Source organism: Columba livia, chromosome 7 (genome assembly GCF_036013475.1).
Source record: "Columba livia isolate bColLiv1 breed racing homer chromosome 7, bColLiv1.pat.W.v2, whole genome shotgun sequence".
NCBI classification, from domain to species: domain Eukaryota; kingdom Metazoa; phylum Chordata; class Aves; order Columbiformes; family Columbidae; genus Columba; species Columba livia.
The window spans coordinates 15455849-15474445 of NC_088608.1; the positions used below are offsets into that span (position 1 = coordinate 15455849).

General features: G+C 38.6%; 1 protein-coding gene across 1 annotated transcript; it reads right to left on the reverse strand.

Moving 5' to 3' along the window:
* Nucleotides 1-967: 967 nt before the first annotated feature.
* PECR (peroxisomal trans-2-enoyl-CoA reductase) lies at nt 968-18591 on the reverse strand. The gene is made up of 8 exons (XM_065070672.1): nt 18434-18591; nt 15320-15453; nt 7465-7630; nt 6726-6807; nt 4374-4470; nt 3132-3242; nt 2422-2533; nt 968-2299 (listed from the first exon to the last, which is right to left on the reverse strand). Exons 1-8 carry the CDS (start codon nt 18543-18545, stop codon nt 2211-2213), a joined length of 903 nt encoding a protein of 300 aa, XP_064926744.1. The 5' UTR covers nt 18546-18591; the 3' UTR covers nt 968-2210.
* Nucleotides 18592-18597: the final 6 nt, after the last annotated feature.

The following is an 18597-nucleotide window of genomic DNA, read 5'->3' on the forward strand; positions in this document are numbered from 1 at the left end:
ACACCATACTTACCACTAGAGTATTCTGAGCATACTCCCCCACTGCACTAAGCTGCAGCACATTATGGTTCCACATATGCTGGCTGTTTCAACTTTCTGCCAGGGAAAAACGCCTCTTCTGAAGAACTGGCTTAGGTCTCCTTAATACATTCATTGCTTTGCTGGAAGTTGAAGAACACAAGGTCAAATAAAAGTTCCTTGTATTCTCTGTAAGTGGAAAGGTTTGTTATAATTCTGACTTGTGGAGGCGTTTATTAATAGCAGACTGAACACATCTCCCACACAGGAGAATGCTCACCTTTCTAATGTTCCATTTCAATGAGATGAGTGAGACATTTCACCATCATTATGCATAAACTTCCCCTCTTTATGAATATTCAGACTCCAGCAAAGAGGAAATAGTAACATTATAAAATAGCAACAGTACAAAATAATTATTACCAAGTTTATGCTGTAGAGAACAGCTCAGGGATATCACAAAAGTAACTTAGTTTTATCAAATTACTTCCATTTCGCATCAAATCTACAGTCCATACATTTCATAGAAGCTCACAGTCAAACATGAAAATAAAGTAAATTCCACAAGTCTCAAGCCTGTTCATGTTTAACTTTCTCCCACAGAAAGATGTTAAGAATGTAGAAATAACCTCTTAACAAACTAAGTAATTTCACTTAAATGCAATGGGCTAGGCTTCTAGAGTTAGTCACCTAACAGGTGCATTTTCTTCCAGGAATTCTCTTGCTGTGTACCCTGAACTAATATTTGCAATAATCAATATATATCTTGCACAACAGGTTTGAAAAAAGCTGATTTTTACCTCTGTACCAATTTCTCACAAAGACATAAATGACCACCCAGTTTCTACGGAAAAAAGGATATATCAGGAGGAGAACGCGCTTTGGCTCAGATCCCTTTTCCCCCACAAAACTGGCATTCAGATTTCCAAGAAAAAACTATTTTCATGTATCTATGTAAATTCCTATATTTTAATGAAAGACACAAAAGTCAAACATCTTTGCAGAGAACAAACTGGCAAAGACTCTTACAATCAAGTACTAAATGAAGTACTAAAACGGTTGCTTCTATAGCAGCAACTTGATTCCACAAATTCCAGTTGTTAGAACAAATCACTTATTTTTTACATGTTGATTAAAGTTATCAGACATGGGAATATTTCCTTATAGTCAATTTAAAAACTGAGTAGTGACAAATATAGACTCTCAAAGGGATACATTGCAAGATTTCTGTTTCTTAAATGGAATCTCTGCATTGATCACAAGAATCACACCTATTTTAGAGACACTGGTGAACAAAATTGTGTTACCATTGTAAGACAACATGTTATGGATAGAAAGTGTTTTAACCGGTAAACTAAGGATTCCATGTTTTCTTTTGACAGTACAGCATGCTGCAGAAAGCACTGCAATATACACCACAGCTTTTCCTTCAAGATTTTGTATGTTAAATTGCTGAATCTATACAGTTTTCCATCTCTGTATGTTAAAGCTTATTATCTGATTATTCTATTATAAAATTTCAGTTACAATCAGCTTAAATCTATTACGCTGTTATATCTGCAAACAATTCACAACATTCACAACAAACTAATGTGATATGCCATATTAGTTTGAAACATCAATAACAATATTCTGCCTTATTTTTAATTATTTTCAGAGAAATACCTACTTTACTTAGTCTTTAAAATAAATGTTGAACACTCAGTGTGTGGCCAAGCAGAGTTAACAGCTGATGAAGTTTGATTATTCAGGAGTTTTATTTAGTGTAAAATTACCTAAAATCTTACTGATGCAACTAATAGTAACAGAAATCTAAATTACCTTATCTCAAAATTCATACAGAACAGATGGATTCTGAAACATTCCCTCTCTACCCCCTTCACTTCAAAATAAGTCTTTTTAAAATTCACTTCTGACTGAGATTATTCATTAGTCAATGCTTGTGCAGATGGAGAATTTGTCTTTTACATCTTCCCTTCCGAAGAGACTGGATGTTTTCAGGGCAGCAAGTGTTTTCAGAGATAATATATGTACAGCCCTTCAAGTTTTAAACATAAACCAACAAAAATCCAGACACTCAATGTAGTTATGTTTGAGCAAAAAAAATTATATTACTGAGAATAGTAAACCCAAATCACAAGGCAAGATTATCAGCAAGTGTGCAAATGAAAATAAGATGAAATCTCATTCTTTTACAGCTTTGCCTTGAACTCGTCAGAAAGCAGCTGTTTAAGCATTTCAGAATTTTTTCCTTCTGGTGGTGGGGGCCATCTGTCGTGATCTGAGGAAAGCAAATAAAGTAACATACTTAGGTGATTGAGAAACTAAGCAGTTTACTTTTGTGTCCTCCCATTGCCCACCTTCAGCCACTGACAGGACATTATTTTGGAGCCCATTTCTTACCAGGTATTTCTAGGAGACAGCTATACAAACTTTTGCCACCATCCACAACCATGGTTATCCCAGTTATGTAAGAAGCAGCTGGAGACAGTAGGAAACACACTGCAGGAGAGATCTAACAAAAGAAAGACAATTTTAATCTCTCTTAAGCTGCTGGGAATTGTTCATGTCAAAGACATTTGTAAAAACTTTTACAGGCAAGACATAGCAACACTTTCTACTCAGTAATGAAAACCATAACAGTCTTAAAGTCATCTTTCCAGCCACAAACATCAAACATGTAACAGATAAAAAACAGTAAGTTCTCAAAGATCAGCATCAGATGCTGAAAATCAAACAGAAAAGTTGACCAGTTTATCAAAGATGCACATTCTTGGTGGAAAAGAGCTAAGCAATTTTAAGAAACACTTTTTTTTTCACATTAATATTAATTCTTTTAGTCCACCCTGCTGGAAGTCAACCTGATCAGAACTAATGTCTACTATGTAGCACTTCAGCTGTAAGAGGCATCTAAGTTAAATTTTTAGTGTCACAGTGACTACTGGTTAAGTCTCCCACTTGGCACTACTATACGTTACTACAAGCTTTTTTCTTTTTTAATATTCAATCACAGGGCAAAATTAAGTCTTTCTTTTTTGTTGTTGTTCTCAATATAATGAAGTAGCTTCAAAATAGAGAAAGAGAAGTATCACAAATGTTCTGAAATACATTACCTCCTCAGGAACCGCTAATCTCTTGGCAGGAACTTTTGGTATGCTCCTTAACCACATCATTGTACCTTGTTCTCCATAGTTTGCAACAGCAGTTTCTGAAAATGCTATTCCCTATTTTAAAACAGCATAGTGGAAATTCAGTTACCTTGTATATGTTTAAACTGTGTTCATTGTAAAATTATGAAGTTGTAATTACTGGGATTCTCTATGGGATTAAACTATCTAAATGGCACTTGAATGCAAGTTTTTATATTTAATGGAATAGCATCATTTATACAAGAAGGTAATTTGGCCGCTAGCCACATCTCTGTTCAAGCACAATAATTCAGATTATTCCAATTCTCCACTGTCACTTCAATAACTATCAAGTGGAGAGTATAAAGAAGAAACTCAAAAGACCATTTTGAAATTGTAAGCATTTCATATTACCTTACAGAAGAAAATCATCAAGGCCCAAGAACAAGTTCTCGATACTTTCTTGTACAATCTCTAATGTCAATAGGAGGGCTTCTATATAACCTCTGTATCTGCAGCACCATGCACTAGAAAATACAGCAGGTCTTTCCATACAGTTATTTAAAACAACTGCCACACACTACCTACTTCCTCAGAAATGTGGCGGGCATATTTTAGCTGACCTGCATAGTGGTTTCCTGTCTGCATATATTTTATAAGAAAAAAATCAGAACACACATTTTTACATTCAGTTTCTTTGAGAGAAGTTCTGCTCCAAATACAGTCTTTTTCTGCCTAAAACTAATCTAACTTAACACATAGAAGACAAAGTAAAAGACAGTATATGACACAGAGATTTTCAAAATAACTCTGTGGACACAGATGGAAACCATCAGCATACCTGAACCTCAAATAAAAAAGTTGTGTGAACTCAGAAATCACGTAATGATTACTGAGACACAAAGCATTCAGTAGTTTTATGTCAAGGGTTTGTAAGGCAAGTTACCATCTCCTCCAAGGTATTATCTCATTTCATTATACTAGAAAATAAGACAAAGCAGAAAGCTGAAGCAACTTTATCCCACATCTCTGGCTTGTCATCCTAACAGTACAAAATAATTTCAAATGACCTGAAGAATGTAGACGAGGGAATTATAAATATATACATAAATAATGCACAAACAATTACAGGCTATAGATGTTAAAATCTGAAAGTTTCGGTCTGAGAATTCTAACCATGAGCACATATGATGGCTAAGTTTAATCAGATTGTTTGCCATTACTTACAGGAGCAACGCTGTTGATTCTTACTCCACTGTGGGCCCACTCTAAAGCTAAAGTCTTGGTTAGGTTATCCACAGCAGCTCTTGCAGCTCCTGTGTGCCTATTGAGAAAATAAAACAAAAGAAGTATCTGTTCCCTCAGCTGACAGTGCCCAATATTAATCCTACCACAGCCTCACTAGGGTAGTCAGAGTTGCTTTCTATGGTTGGACCAACCACCTGAGATAGAGATTTTCCAGTTTGTAAGTTTGACCATAGATTCACAGTTTAAACAAGTTATGCTACAATTTCCTGTCATTTCTGGCAGTAGTTATCATTTGTTCCCCAATGTGACGTGAGGTCAGCTACATTCCACTACAGAAGTGGCTTATAAAATGAAAAACAACAGGAGACAAAGTTCAAACTGTGTAACACTATGAAACATAGGCTGCACAGGTAAAGCAACACTTGAAAGGATGGTGGTCTGGAAAATGGTTTAGATCTTCTGACAAACATGATTCAAACCAGCCACTGTTCAGAAATTATTATAGGCAGATGGAGATAGAGATGACCATAGCCAGAGTGATCTCACACACCTTGCTGCTGTAGGAAACTAGTCTGAAATGAATACCAGCTTGAACAAATGCAGACCAAATTACTGCAGTAATGAATAGCAGACAGTGGGACTCAAAGAGTAATAGAGTTTAGTTCCTTTAGCCTAGCAAAAGAGAGGAGACAGATAACATAGCTTCTCCAATACCAGAAAAGGAGTAAGAAAAACTTAAGAAAGGCATAAGAAAACCTGACTCATTCAGGTTTTACACCAGACTTCTGCTTCTTAAGCCTGACTTATGTTTAGGCCAGAAATAAATCATCTCCAAACACAGTATGAACACACAAACCTGACTAGCTTTGTGCTTAAAATTAATACTTACAAAAACTATATCCAGTGATTTCTGGCATGAGCAGTGGCTGGACTTGTAAAGGCAAGTCTTTTTCAATAGTCTCTTTCCAAAACAGGTATCAATTCGGCACGAATCTAATTTTAAAGTAGTTCTGTCTATCCACCTACATCCACACACAACAGTTTTTTTGGAAACTTTTTTCCACTGTTACTAGGAACTAGGTTTTCTATCTCTTGGTTCAACTGTCAAATATAGCTTCAGCCTATTTACCACCACAATGTAAGCAGAGTGGAGAAAAGCAAGTAACTGTAGTTCCAGCACCACCCTGTGGATCTCTAAATTTATTTTGTACTGCCAAGCACAAGCTAGTGAGAAAATATCCTGCTGTTGGTTGAAAATTTGAAATTTTGAAAACTTTCAACCCTGAATCAGGACAAAGACAGGTAAGGTAACATTTACTCAAATTATATTTTCATGTTTTCTTCAACAGAAATTCACTTTCAAAGTTAAAAAAAGTAGTTTCAAAGAAGAAATTCATTTTTTTTCAATTAAGAAACTGTCAAAATGCAGCATTTTGATAACTTCAAAATTTCCTTTTAAAATAAATAACTGAAACAATTCATTCTCTGAACATTATTTCTCTTTCAACACATTGGAATTTTTTTGGTGGAAAAGTTTCAAATCAGAAGACTCCTGCTCACCTCTGTTTTGAGGGTAAAAAAATTTGAACAAATATAATACACATATGAATATGGAGAGGATGCTGCATTTACATGCAGACAGTTGTGATCATTTGTGTCACTATAAAAGAACTACAAATGTGGTAATATGTTTGTACCCATGAGCCTTCTTCCCAGTCAAGAAAGGAAAAGAGCAAATAGAACTGATTCTCTGTGTCAAAGAAACTTCTCTGAGACAGATGGCTACAAAGTGAGGGTAAAAAGGAAAATGGGAAAGGCAGGCATTATGTGACACAAAGGATAAAGCAAAACCTGGTAACATACTAGAAATGTTCCTCCTACTCCCCTGCTAGCAGTCCAACTCCCATAACTCATTACTACACCCTCAAGACCTGTAAACTGACAGCAGAAGAGGAAAACAACAGGTTCCAAGTGTTTGCAAACCCTGTAGAAACGTGGAGAGAAAACAAGCAAATGCTACATTTCAGTGCACCTAGTCCCACTATCACAGCATTTCCAGTGGAAGCTTCGCTGGCAAGTCTTGCTTCATAGTTTCTTACAAACAAGTTGACAGAGACCAGAGATGTTATTTACTCCTGTAGTCTCTACTGAAGTAATAAAAGATGCCCCCACACATACAGCCAAAGGATACTCTTGCTCTGCCTTAACCTAACTACTGTATTTCTATACTGTATGCTGGATTTATATATCAATATAAAGTATTTAGGAGCAATTAGTACTTCCAGGGGAAAAATAAAGGAAAATGTAAAAAGGAAATAAAATATATATTACGACATTCCAGGAAGCCCATTTCTCACAGCAGCAGTAATGTTGACAATCACTCCTCCATGGTCCTGCATCCAGGCATTGTACACTGTATGAAGGAGGAAGATATTCTATAAATATCAGGAGAAACGCATACAAATGAACTTGCCAAATGGGAGCCAATTCTGGAGTTTTAACTTCAATTACACTACACAGATCTAGACAAACAATCTGCTCTTTGTATCACAGCCTCACCACTACAGTGGTGAGAAAACAGGTGTGGTCTGGGTAAGGCTCAATGTTTGTCAAGAAGCCTTTTGGTGGAAATCAAGATCTCATGCTTCCACATAAATTATTTTCATTTCCACATTCCTAATGCTGTCTGAGAATCATGCATTGTACTTAAATTTAACTCTAAATTTACATCCCTGATGAGAGAGAAGTCTTTCCCTGTGTTACACACAGGGAATACAGGCTACAGAAGTTAAGTGGTTTTCCTGTAGTCCTTTGAATATCCAAACTAACTGACTCCTCAAACCTGGCCTTAACCAGAAGATCGTAATTGCCTAAATGTTTGTTTGTATATATGAACAACTGTAATGTAAAGTTTAATGTAAAGCTTTGGGTGAGATTCATTAAAATAAATATCCACTGTCAGAGAAGTGTGTGAAAAAAGAAAGTAGGGAAACTTTACATGTCTTGTATTTTGGTATCACTATAAAAAAACCCAAAACAAACAAAAAAAAGCTTAACGTTCAGTCCTTACCTGCTTTGCAGCAGTAGAAAGTGCCTGTCAGATTTGTGTCTATCACAGCATTCCAGCCTTTTGCACGGATGGCTTCAGAAGGACTTGTAAATTGGCCCCCTCCATTATTCACCAAGAAGTCAATCTTCCCATGCAGACTCAGTGTAAACTTCACCAAAGCTTCTACCTGAAACAATATTTGTTGGTGGGGTATGCTGATTAAGCTATATACCAAATTTCATTCTCAGACAGTATTTTCTCTCTCATATCATCTTCACACATAAAGAGGAGGCACCAGCCTTCAGAGGGGCTGGAAGATCGGTATGACAGGCTTAGTCAGCCAAGAAGGATTGGGCTGAGTCCATGTTTACTTACGAAATCTTCCTGGTATAATGCAGGTGCCACACAAAATATCAGCACTGAAAGAAGACTATCTATGCTGCTGAAGGTTTGCAGAGACAAGCACACACAAAACCTTCTACTTAAGACCTACTAAGAATCTCCTAACATTTTTCACAAGGGTGGGCGTCTTCACATCAGATACTGGAACAGTTCCATATAAGGTAGCTACTGTTTTTTTAATCTGACCCATATACCTTAGCATTTTAAATAGAAAACATAAGTCATCTTGTGAAGTTGTGTACGGTCACTGAAGGTCTGACATATGAGCTGGCAACAGCCCATCTTCTTATGCAGACCAAGCAGGTCAGTTTATTACCCTATAAAACATGAACTCCTACCAAGTGCTGGAAATACTACAAGTTGCCTTCTTCAGCAAAAGAAAGGTGAATATTTGGTAAAGCAGATACCTTCTGTCTATAAGCAGGATGAATACTTATGATTAAGAGCACTGTCTGGCACTGTTTAACTTTGGGTACTCTGAGAAGGTATTAACAGCAAATAGCAATAAACATTTTATTCACTCACTCAAAGACCAGTCAGTGCAGAATAGGAGTAGCTTAAGTTCATACGGAAGGAAACAGATTTTGAGAATCTAAACCTAGCTCTAACACTGACCTAATCTGAGCTACAGGTTGTAAGCAAAGCCTTTTGCATTGTCTTGTTTTGGAAGTACAGCAGCTTTGCCACACACTCACACTAAACGTGAGAAAACTTCTGGAAGGGAATGTATTCCAAAGCGTTCAAAGATTTTACAGATACCAAAGCTGATGTATCATATTTTTCCTATTACAAGACAGCAATAAGAACTCTATAGCAACCACTTAATAATTTAACTTTTATCTTAAGAAACAGGAGAAGTGGGGCAACATGACCTTCCCGCGTACATTACCTATCATAACTAGATACCATGTATCAGGTATTCCTACTCAAGCATATGTGAAAAGTTAATCTAGTATCTGTGGTCAAAGAAAAAACAGACCAAAAAACCCACAAAAAACAAACAGCAGGAGCAATGCTGCTGCTAAAACAGATTTGACTAGAGGAAGGATATCTATCAACCTTCCTCTGTATTGAGCTATCAGTAGAAAACATCAGAAATAAAAGAACAAGCAGTACATGACATGTATCTCACCAAGAGTGTCACCACCTCAGTCTCATAAACAGCTGCCTTACAGCTTTTGCTGCTAACAGTTCAGGATGGTTTAACAGAATAGCATGGATCCTGTAGGGATCACAGAATCACAGAATGGTTAGGGTTGGAAAGGACCTCTGGAGATCATCTAGTCCAACCCACCTGCTAAAGCAGGTTCACCCATAGCAGATTGCACAGGAATGTGTCCAGGTGGGTTTTGAATGTCTCCAGAGAAGGAGGCTCCACAACCTCTCTGGGCAGCCTGTTCCAGTGCTTCTTCAGCAAGGATGCACCCTGCTGAATAAAAAAACCTAAATAGGCATATGGTGACTGAAGCCTGATTGAAAAACTAATGCCTGCTGAGAAAAAGATGCCTTACGAAAACAATTTTCATAGACAAATCACCATATTTAAGTTCCGAATGACATTGTATTCCTCACATCAATCATTGCAGCTTGTGGGATCTGAGAAAAAAAAAAAAAACACCAAAAAACCAAAACATCTGTGACAGCAGTCCCAAACCCAGGACTTATGAGAACCACCTTGCCATAAAGACTTCTAAGTTTGCTCACAACCAGAGAAGAGTAAGTTATGTCTCATTAGGCAGAAAAAGTTATGCGTTGCTCAGCAATATCAAACTCTACTCCCTGTCAGTCTGAGAATCTTGCTTTGAATATTGGTCCCCATAAGTCACTGAAGTATGGGCTCATTTATGGAAGGGATATGGTTTCAGTACAAGGAATATTTGAACAGACTAAGGCTATTCAGGCTCAGGAAAAACAAAACAAAACATAGAAAAGAGGAAAAAAAAAACAGAGATAAATTAATAGAAGAAAAATTCACTGAGAAGAGACATTACAAGCAAGTTTTCAGCAGGTGGACAAAAACTGCGATGACATCAATTCAAAATGGTTCACACATTTTATCTTAAGAAACTCTGTTGTTGTTTCTACTTGTCACACCATGTTCTCAGGGTAATAAAAAAACAAAAATAAAACCAAAAACAAACACATATCAGTTCTGCTTTCCGAAAGCCAGCAAAGGCTGGCAGGCTCTCCAGTGACAGCTGAGATGGCTCCAACTGCAGCAATCTTCACAACGTCTTCTGTGTTGCAGAGAAAGCATCATTGCCGTGCTTCTCCCAATTACAGTAAACACGGTGACAGCAGTCACCAGCAGAGTGAGAACGAGGGAGCGGTAGAACACATTTAAATTGCAGTGAAAACTAAAGAACATTCCTTTCTCTTCCTAAATATTCACAATTCACAAGAAAGAACTTCATTAAAAAAAACTACTAAAGACGCTCTCTGGAAGTAAAGCAAAACTGCAGAAACTATATCGGGCAGTTTAGGACAGTTTTCTGAAAAAGACTGAAAAGAACAAACTCAGGCCCTTCAGACATAACCAGAAGACACAGGTCTTCAATAAGGACTTTTTATGTGTGACTGCAACTCAAAGGTATTATACAGTAGTACACTTTCACAGATAACTGAGGTGACAGTACTCGCTGACACAGAGAAAAGGGAGAACTCTTCACATGCATTCACAGGTCACCTTGAACTTGAGTAAAACTCAGCAGGCAAACTACCCACTGCAGCATATTAGAGATCTGCTATTTGAGGACTAGAACTAGTAGGCATTCTTGCACAGTGATAACAGGTATTTTTACTTCTTGTTATTGCTGTGTTATTTTAAAGTAAGACAACAGGAATCTCTTATCCACAGCTTCCCACCAAGCCACACTCTTCTTCTATAGGCTTCACAGAGACAGGTATTAAGTATTTATAAACCAATTGAGACTATGCTAAGCTATAAGGTTTATTGAAAAGAAAAGTTACTAGTGAACTCAGACATAAGGCAAGTGCTACATAGTACTGTATTGAGTCCACCTTGAGAAGCCCTGTTTGTCTGATGTCCAAGTGATAGGTTTTAGCTTTGAGGTCTGGTCCAGCAGCAGTTATTGTTGCTGGAACTCTAGTATGGAAAGGGGACACTGCACAGAATTCTGAATTGCTGGTTGCAAGAAAAGCAGTGGCCTAGTAAACGTGCAAGGTTTTATCTTCCACTTACCTAGATATGTCTTCTACTTAACTAGATGGCAGGTAAAGAAATGTTTGTCCAGCACATAAAGCACAAAGGCTTTACAAGTTCCTCATCTGTTTCTTTCCCTGTCAATAGATAACGCTGTAGCTCAACATTTAAGACCACAAACATGTGCTTCTCCTTCCCAACACCTACGAAGACCAACAGAAAGCTCTTTTCACAAGGGAAAAAGGATGGGGTCTTTCTCCTCCACTCTAGCCACCATTACATTGAGGCACTGGAATTAGTCAATTACATCCTTGAACTTCCAAAAAAAGAGCTTGGTTTGGAAAGATACACACACAGCTGTCTGTCCTGCATCTCAGCAAGAGCAAAGTGATCTGCTTTTGTTATATTCAACACATTATGTGAGCAGTCCTAGAAAACATCCAAATAATTAAAATCACTTCAGCTTCATAATCAAAAAGAATCTATACTGATCACTACATACACTCCAGATCACAGGATAAGGGACAGGTGCACAACCACTGCTTCAGGATAAGGTTCCATGAACACAAAACATAGAAACCTTAGGTGCTCTTACTGGAATTCCAGAACCCTCTACTCATCCATTTTAAATAACTGAATGGGTTTGTTATCCTTTACAAAACATTCAATGGAAAACTAGCCAACAGCAGCAGCAGCAGCAAACTGACAGGTTATGCAATGGCTGAAAATTCTCCGTCAAGAAAGATTGCGTCTTGCACATTAAACAAAAAAGTAAGCTTTGCTAGAAAGCAAGAAGGTTTCTGAGGATGAAGCTTAAGAGACTTAAAAATGTGAATTCATTAAGCTGTTCCCATGATATATCGCATCAGGCTCTGCAGCAATTAATTCACTGCACCTTCTTTGACTCTTCTGAGGCCAGAAAGAGTTTAACAGATATATTGCACTATATGACGAGGGATGAATCTTCTAATGCTTGAATTTCACAGATCCAAAGTAGGGCACACAAGAGGAATGAGCTGTGTCACCTTCAAAGCAGGCCAGTTACTTTAAGACTTGCAACAGGAGGCAAAAAAAATCATTTGGTAATTTTGAAAGCACTTCCATCATTCTTAGATCTCTATTCAAAGTTCCTCCCTCCAGTTTGCCTGATTATAAAATTAAAACCATGACAAAGTTCACAGGGGCCTTTAGAGAAATGCAGAACCACTGATGGCAATGGAGGGTTGAAAAAAAAAAAACCCATATGCTACAGATGGCTCATTGCTACCGGTGATCACAGTGGCTTCCTTTAAGAGAAAAATTTACTTTTAGAAAGGTGTCAGTGTCAAAGAGAAGAATATAACGAATCAATTATGTAGTTCTTCGAGAAGCTTTCTGGGCTTCAACGCTAGTGATGGATCAGTTCTGACATCTAAGGAAGCTTGAACTCACAAGTTTTTTCCCTTGTTGAAACATTCATAAGGTATTTCTTCTTCACACATTCTATCGTAACTGGTATAAGAGCTGAGAAAGAGGATGTAATGACTCACAGGGAATACTTGTAGAGGCTGTGCTCTCTACCCAACAACACGCTTCTGTGAATTTCTGAGGTACCTTCTCTTCGGTCACGCTAAGCTGAAACTAGACAATGAGTTGTAAAGCTCTTAACGAGTACCTACAGAGCCAACACAGCTGTACAAGTCTTGTTTCTTTCAGGAGGGAAACCAAAAGTTTAAATGCCTTCTCACCTCAAATTCCACTGTAGACAAGAAGCTAGTCCTGTATTTGTAAAAATACTGAAGTGAGTTAGATTGCTGTGTTGCCTCTACTCAAGATTTAGCCCCAAGGCTAGAAAAATTCCTCACTACATCTTCTACTAATCCATGCTACTAAGACTCAAAGTCCCAGCCACTAAATTTAAGGTTAAGAATGGAGTAGGTTTTGAAAGTGGATATACAATGTTCTTTCACTAGAAGTAGAAGCCCAAAGGTACTTTTCCTCTAGTCTCTGCAAGACAATCAAATGCAAACTAAAATAAACTATTCACCATTGCTGCTCTTAGAAAATACAATAAATAAGAATTGTGAGCAGTGGGTTGTGGAAAATCTGCCACATCCCTCAGTTCTAAGTTCCAACAGTTTTTAGCAGTATATGTTACCGATTGTTAGAGTTTAGCTTCAACTTACAAACACTAAACACCTAAGTGTAAGGAAGTACTATGCTCAACACAAATTTAAAAGCTGAAAATTACTATTGGACACATTTCTAGTCCACTAGTAATTTCAGAAATTAAGTAAAATTTGGACAGAATTTAGCAATCTTTGAGAATCTCAGCATTAAAGAACTAACAGAGGAGGAAAGAGCCAGAAAAACAAGAGCTAAAAACCAAAAATCACAGGGTCTCTCTACCCAGTAAAAATATCTATTCTTGGAGATGGACATCTGGAATGGATAAACATTTTTTAGTGGGTACACTTAAGTTCTTATGTTAACATGCAACAGAAATTGCATTCCTTATTCAAAACTTCCACAAAAGACTTACAAAATTTTCATAGTGTTTTTTTTTCTGAATAGGACTTCAGCAGAAAGAAGCAAGAGCAGCTGGAGAACTGAAGTGAGTCAAACTAGGAGACTGGGTCAATGAGTGAAACATTCAAGACTAGAGTTTAATCAACCTTATTCCTCTGCACTCTCTCTTCAGTAGATAGAGCTGTGAAATGACAATGGTTTATGAGAACTTCCACTGTCGGAAGGTGCCTGATAGAGGCTTCTCCAATATTGTATGAAAAGTTCTAAGGAAGTTCTGGTGTATCTGTATTAAAACTAAATTTGGAAACAAGACAATTCTATGATGATACTGCAGGGTAATACTAAATACAGAAGTTTCTCCATATATCAGCATGGCTACCAGTAACACAGAATAACGCCTGAACACTTCACACAGCTCCATAAAGATGGCTTTAAAAGCAACTTCAGGAAAGATTCCAAAGCCATCTAAGACTGTTTTGTCCAACACGTATTTAGCCACGTTTAATAAACAGGAAAAGAATGAATGGTAAGTTTTTTTAGTGGAGATTACCTCATTTCACCATCCAAGCTTTCTACCATCCCACAGAACACTGTAGTTCCCCCTAAATCATTTTTAAACTGATGCAGAAATAAGATTCACCTGCAAAAGGTTATTAAGCATGCAGAGTATTTTCTGCAAGAACAGTGATGTGAAAGAAGGCTTAAGCCTCTCTCTCTCTACCTCTTTTCTTTCCTGTAGCTTTAATCTTGTAAATTGCCCTCTGACATCTGTCATAACCTATTATGTTGCACTGCTGATGATAGTATATACAAACCTAAAATTCACTGGTAGGTGAAGTGACATACTGCACAGCCCCAGGGTTCATCTCCTTCAGGAGAGAAAGTCTAAGTATATTACTATAAATATTTTATGGCACAAGCTGTTCCATAAGGGAAGAATTTTATTTTTTACTTGCTTTATGGTTGTATATTAGGATATTTCCAGAATCTACATAGCTACTGAAGGTTGATAATATTCCTTCAGGTTATGCTAGAATTTAACACAGAATTTGAAAAGTTAAAAAAAACGTAGCAATCAGTGGTTACTGGAATACTTTCCAGCTGTCTGCAATAGGTTCAAAGTCCAACCTGATGCTGGACTTGTAAATGTTTAATTAAACGGATTTAAAAAAAATAGGAGGTGAATGAAGATTTCTGAAGAACCTGGATTAAGTACTTTTGCTCTTGACCTTCCATTTGTTGTAATATGAAGACAAAAGAAAAAGCTTAACTGAGATAGTAACTGAGTAATTGTAACCAAATTGTAATTGTAAACAAAATCTGAAACATGGCTAAAAATATCTGTGGGTTTTTTTTTTTTTGCTTTGATACAAGCAAAACTGACAATGCAGGGCAATTGTGTCAAGCCACAAGCGATGAGATTCCATTCTACGACTCCCTGTCTGAAAGAACTATTCTGAGGTCTCCATCTTCACACATTAACGCCCCCTTACTGCAGTCACAGAAATGTGACACAGAACCACGCTAAATGGGCTCCGGCTCAGCTGTACTATATGCCAGTTTCAGAGACCTGCTTCTCCCAGAAATATCTGAAATACATATGCATGGTCAGAAAAATATTTGCAATTCCAAATGTTTTCTTGCTTGGGTGGCTAACAAATGGTCTTCTCTTGGAAAGCACATCTTTATCTAGATCTAAGCCACTTCTGAGAGGGCCAGGAAAGACCTCTGGAGATCTGTGAATTTATGTACACAATATGCTTTTGACACATTAAGCCCCAGAACAAGATCACTAGTCTTTACCTCATCTTCTTTGCGGATATTGCACTGTACAGGAGTCACTTTGGCAGGACTCATGGAAGAAAATGTAGCATTCAGTTCTTCTGCAGCAGCTTTTAATCGGTCAAATTTACGAGAGGCAATAACAACACTGCAACCTGTAGAGACAAAATGAAACATCCTTCCGCTAACATGGTTAAAATTACAGTTACGCTAGGTTTTTAATAACATCATAGAGATATCTTGTAGGATGTTCATTTATTAGTCACTGACTAGAAGATACAGCGTTGAAGTTCTTGCAAGAGAAAGAAATGACTGATGTCAGGTGCTTCTTAGCAACAAGATCCCACTGTGCCAAGAAAAAAGCAATTAAAAAAATGTCCACGAGGTTCCCTCTCCTTCCTGCAGAAGGGAAGATAGCCTGTGAGCTGCAGAGTCAGCAAAGTAGCTTTCAGACATCACTTTTGCTGCCTTTGCTCACAGCTGCCCCATTTATCAATTATGTGATTTAAAGATGTTTCAGCAGGTCTTGATTACAAAAAAAATGCTTGCTCCTAAAACCACAAAAATAATCTTACCATATGTCTGGCTGTAATTTTGATTAGTGGTGAGCAAATGTAATCCTCTGCTTTTTAACCCTACAGAGGCTGAAGGAAAGGATGATAGCCTCATGAGATTAATTCTTATCTGCAGACTACAGACAGCAGGAACAGAGGCTTCTCTGTGGCACCGCCACACGCTGCAAAACCCTCGCTCAGAAAGGAGAAGAAAAAAATAGGCAACAGCTCAAACTTTCTGGGTTTTTTTCAGCACCTAGAGGCAGAAGGACTTGTTCTACAGAGAAAAACAAGGCAGGTGCCAACTTAATGGCAAACACTGACACTACGACTAGTCTAGCTTTTTCGGTCACACCAGTGGACTGAGGACAGCTTTAAAGCTTCAGCAATTGCTACTACACAGACTAAAACAGACCACACCAAAGAAATTCCTAATGCAAATCCAGTAGGCATGCAATGTCATATTATGGATAAACAAATGACTAGCTTCCACTGCCATGCAGGCAAGGAGGTCTTGCTCCCAGTTCGCTCCTTCCATAATCTGAGCACCCAGCAGAGGCCATCCCTTCCTCATACCAGCTCTGGTGCTCATCTGCTTTAACATAAACCAATTCAACGTTCTCAACCAGCCAAAAAAAAACTTACCAGCTTGCCAGGTGCTTTTTTTTTCTTTGTTGATGTTTTACTGAGTGGAATTTGGCCTCTCATGTGATCAAACAAACACCAGAATCAACTCAAAATAACTAGTGAGAGTAAAGAGCAGCAAGCTGTTCACTTGGCTCATACTGTCTTGTGAAACTATACATAAAACTAAAAATAAAATTTTAAAAAACCAAACCAAAACAAACAACAGAGGAGCTGAATTCTTCCAGAAGAAATTGCTGCAACTACATATCCCCAGGAATGGGAGCTCCACCTTTAATCAGTGGCCATCTTATAACAACACATGTAGATATTAGTCTCTGAGGTCTCCTGATTTTTAAATTAAGAACTCTAGTCACTTACACAACCACCTGACTAACACAGAGTAGATAAAATGGCACACAGTATTACCAATTAACACAAAATACTAAATCACAGTAGCACCATTATATTTATCAACTGAGGTGCTTATTAATACCCACATTGATAGAATAAGGTCCAGTAAGAGACTGTATTTTTGCTAAATATGCCAACTGGGGGAGATGGAGATTCTAACTTACTGAAAAACACTTGAAAGCTACTGTACAAGCTGACACTACTTCACTTATTTTTCTTCACAAAGAAGGACCAGACCACTTCCTGATAGGGTCAGAGGGAAAAGGTCACAAGTTTCCAGATGAAAGGTTTAAATCTGTCCAAGAAGGCATCAAAGGAGACTGGTTATAACAACAACGTGCATTATCTGTCACTGCTCCCTCAAGCATTCTCTGTCCAGCCAGTACCCCCTTCAAAAACAATACAGCCTAAAGCACAAGATACACATGGAAAGAGTTACTGGTCATCTTCTTGTCAGGAGTAGCCACTAAGTCTCCAGGTGAGGAAGGTTACTCAGACTTAAGCCATAGCTCTTTCTTCACTTTCTCACATATGCTTTGTAGAGACTTGCAGCCTTGTTTTCTATTTAGGATGTTATGGACACACACTTTTGTTATCTGTATTTTGCTTGAGAAGATCAAATTAAGTACAATTTTAAGGTAACTGGGTAACACCATCAACCAACAGTGTGATGATGCTTAAAAAGCACCTCTTTAAGGGTGCATGTAAAGACACCTTAAAAAAAATGCTGAGTTCTCCAGTAATACAAAGGTGACAGAACCAGCCCTCCCTTCAGTTCCACAGAGCAAGTGCAAAGCTGGGGTGACGCAGAGATGTCTCCCAGCACACTGTTAACAAAGAAGGCTCTTTACCACGCAGCGGAATGGCGCGGTGCACGTTTTGACAGCGTGAACCACAGGCAGTGTGTCACCGCGAGCCACAATGATAGTGCTGGGGCACCCAATAATGACAATAAACATGACCCAAAAGCATTCTGATGCCTACGATCCCTAGCACTTATGTGGAAACCTGCAGAAAAGGTGGTGCGAGGTGGATGACCTGAAGATTGCCTTTCACTCCAGATTTTACCATTTCTCTGTAATCCACACTGAAAGAAAGCCCACCGAGCGCACACTGAAGATATACTTTAACTTCAGGACAGTCCTGTCACAAGCACTGAGAGAGAAGCACCATTTCTCCAAGCTTGCTGTGTGGACAACAGTTCAAAATCTTACCGCTCTGCAAGACTTAGCTCAACAACCAGATAAATCCTTCGCCTAAACAAGACGAAAACCCACTTAAGAGGGAACACAAGAGAAAGGGTCTGGATTCAATATAACTTCACTTTGACCACTATAAATTAAGTGCCGCATCTTTTAAGTGCCAGCGGGTCAAACGACACAGCCCCACATCAAGCCCACCTCATCCCCATCGCTATTCACCGACTCCTGCCACAACGTCCCACCCACAAACCCCTCACAGCCCCGCTGTCCGGAAGCTCCCCGACCCCATCCCCCGCCTTCCCCTCACCCCACCCTGCTGCGGAGCCACATCCACCGCCCACCTAGCGCCAGCAAGTCGGCGGCGATGGCCTTGCCGATGCCGGTGCCACCGCCGGTGACGATGGCCACCCGCCCGCGGAACAGCCCCGGCGCCAGCAACCCGCGCGCCGCCATCTTCCCCCCACACACACCCCGCGGCTCGCACAACGGCGCCGCCACGTGACGG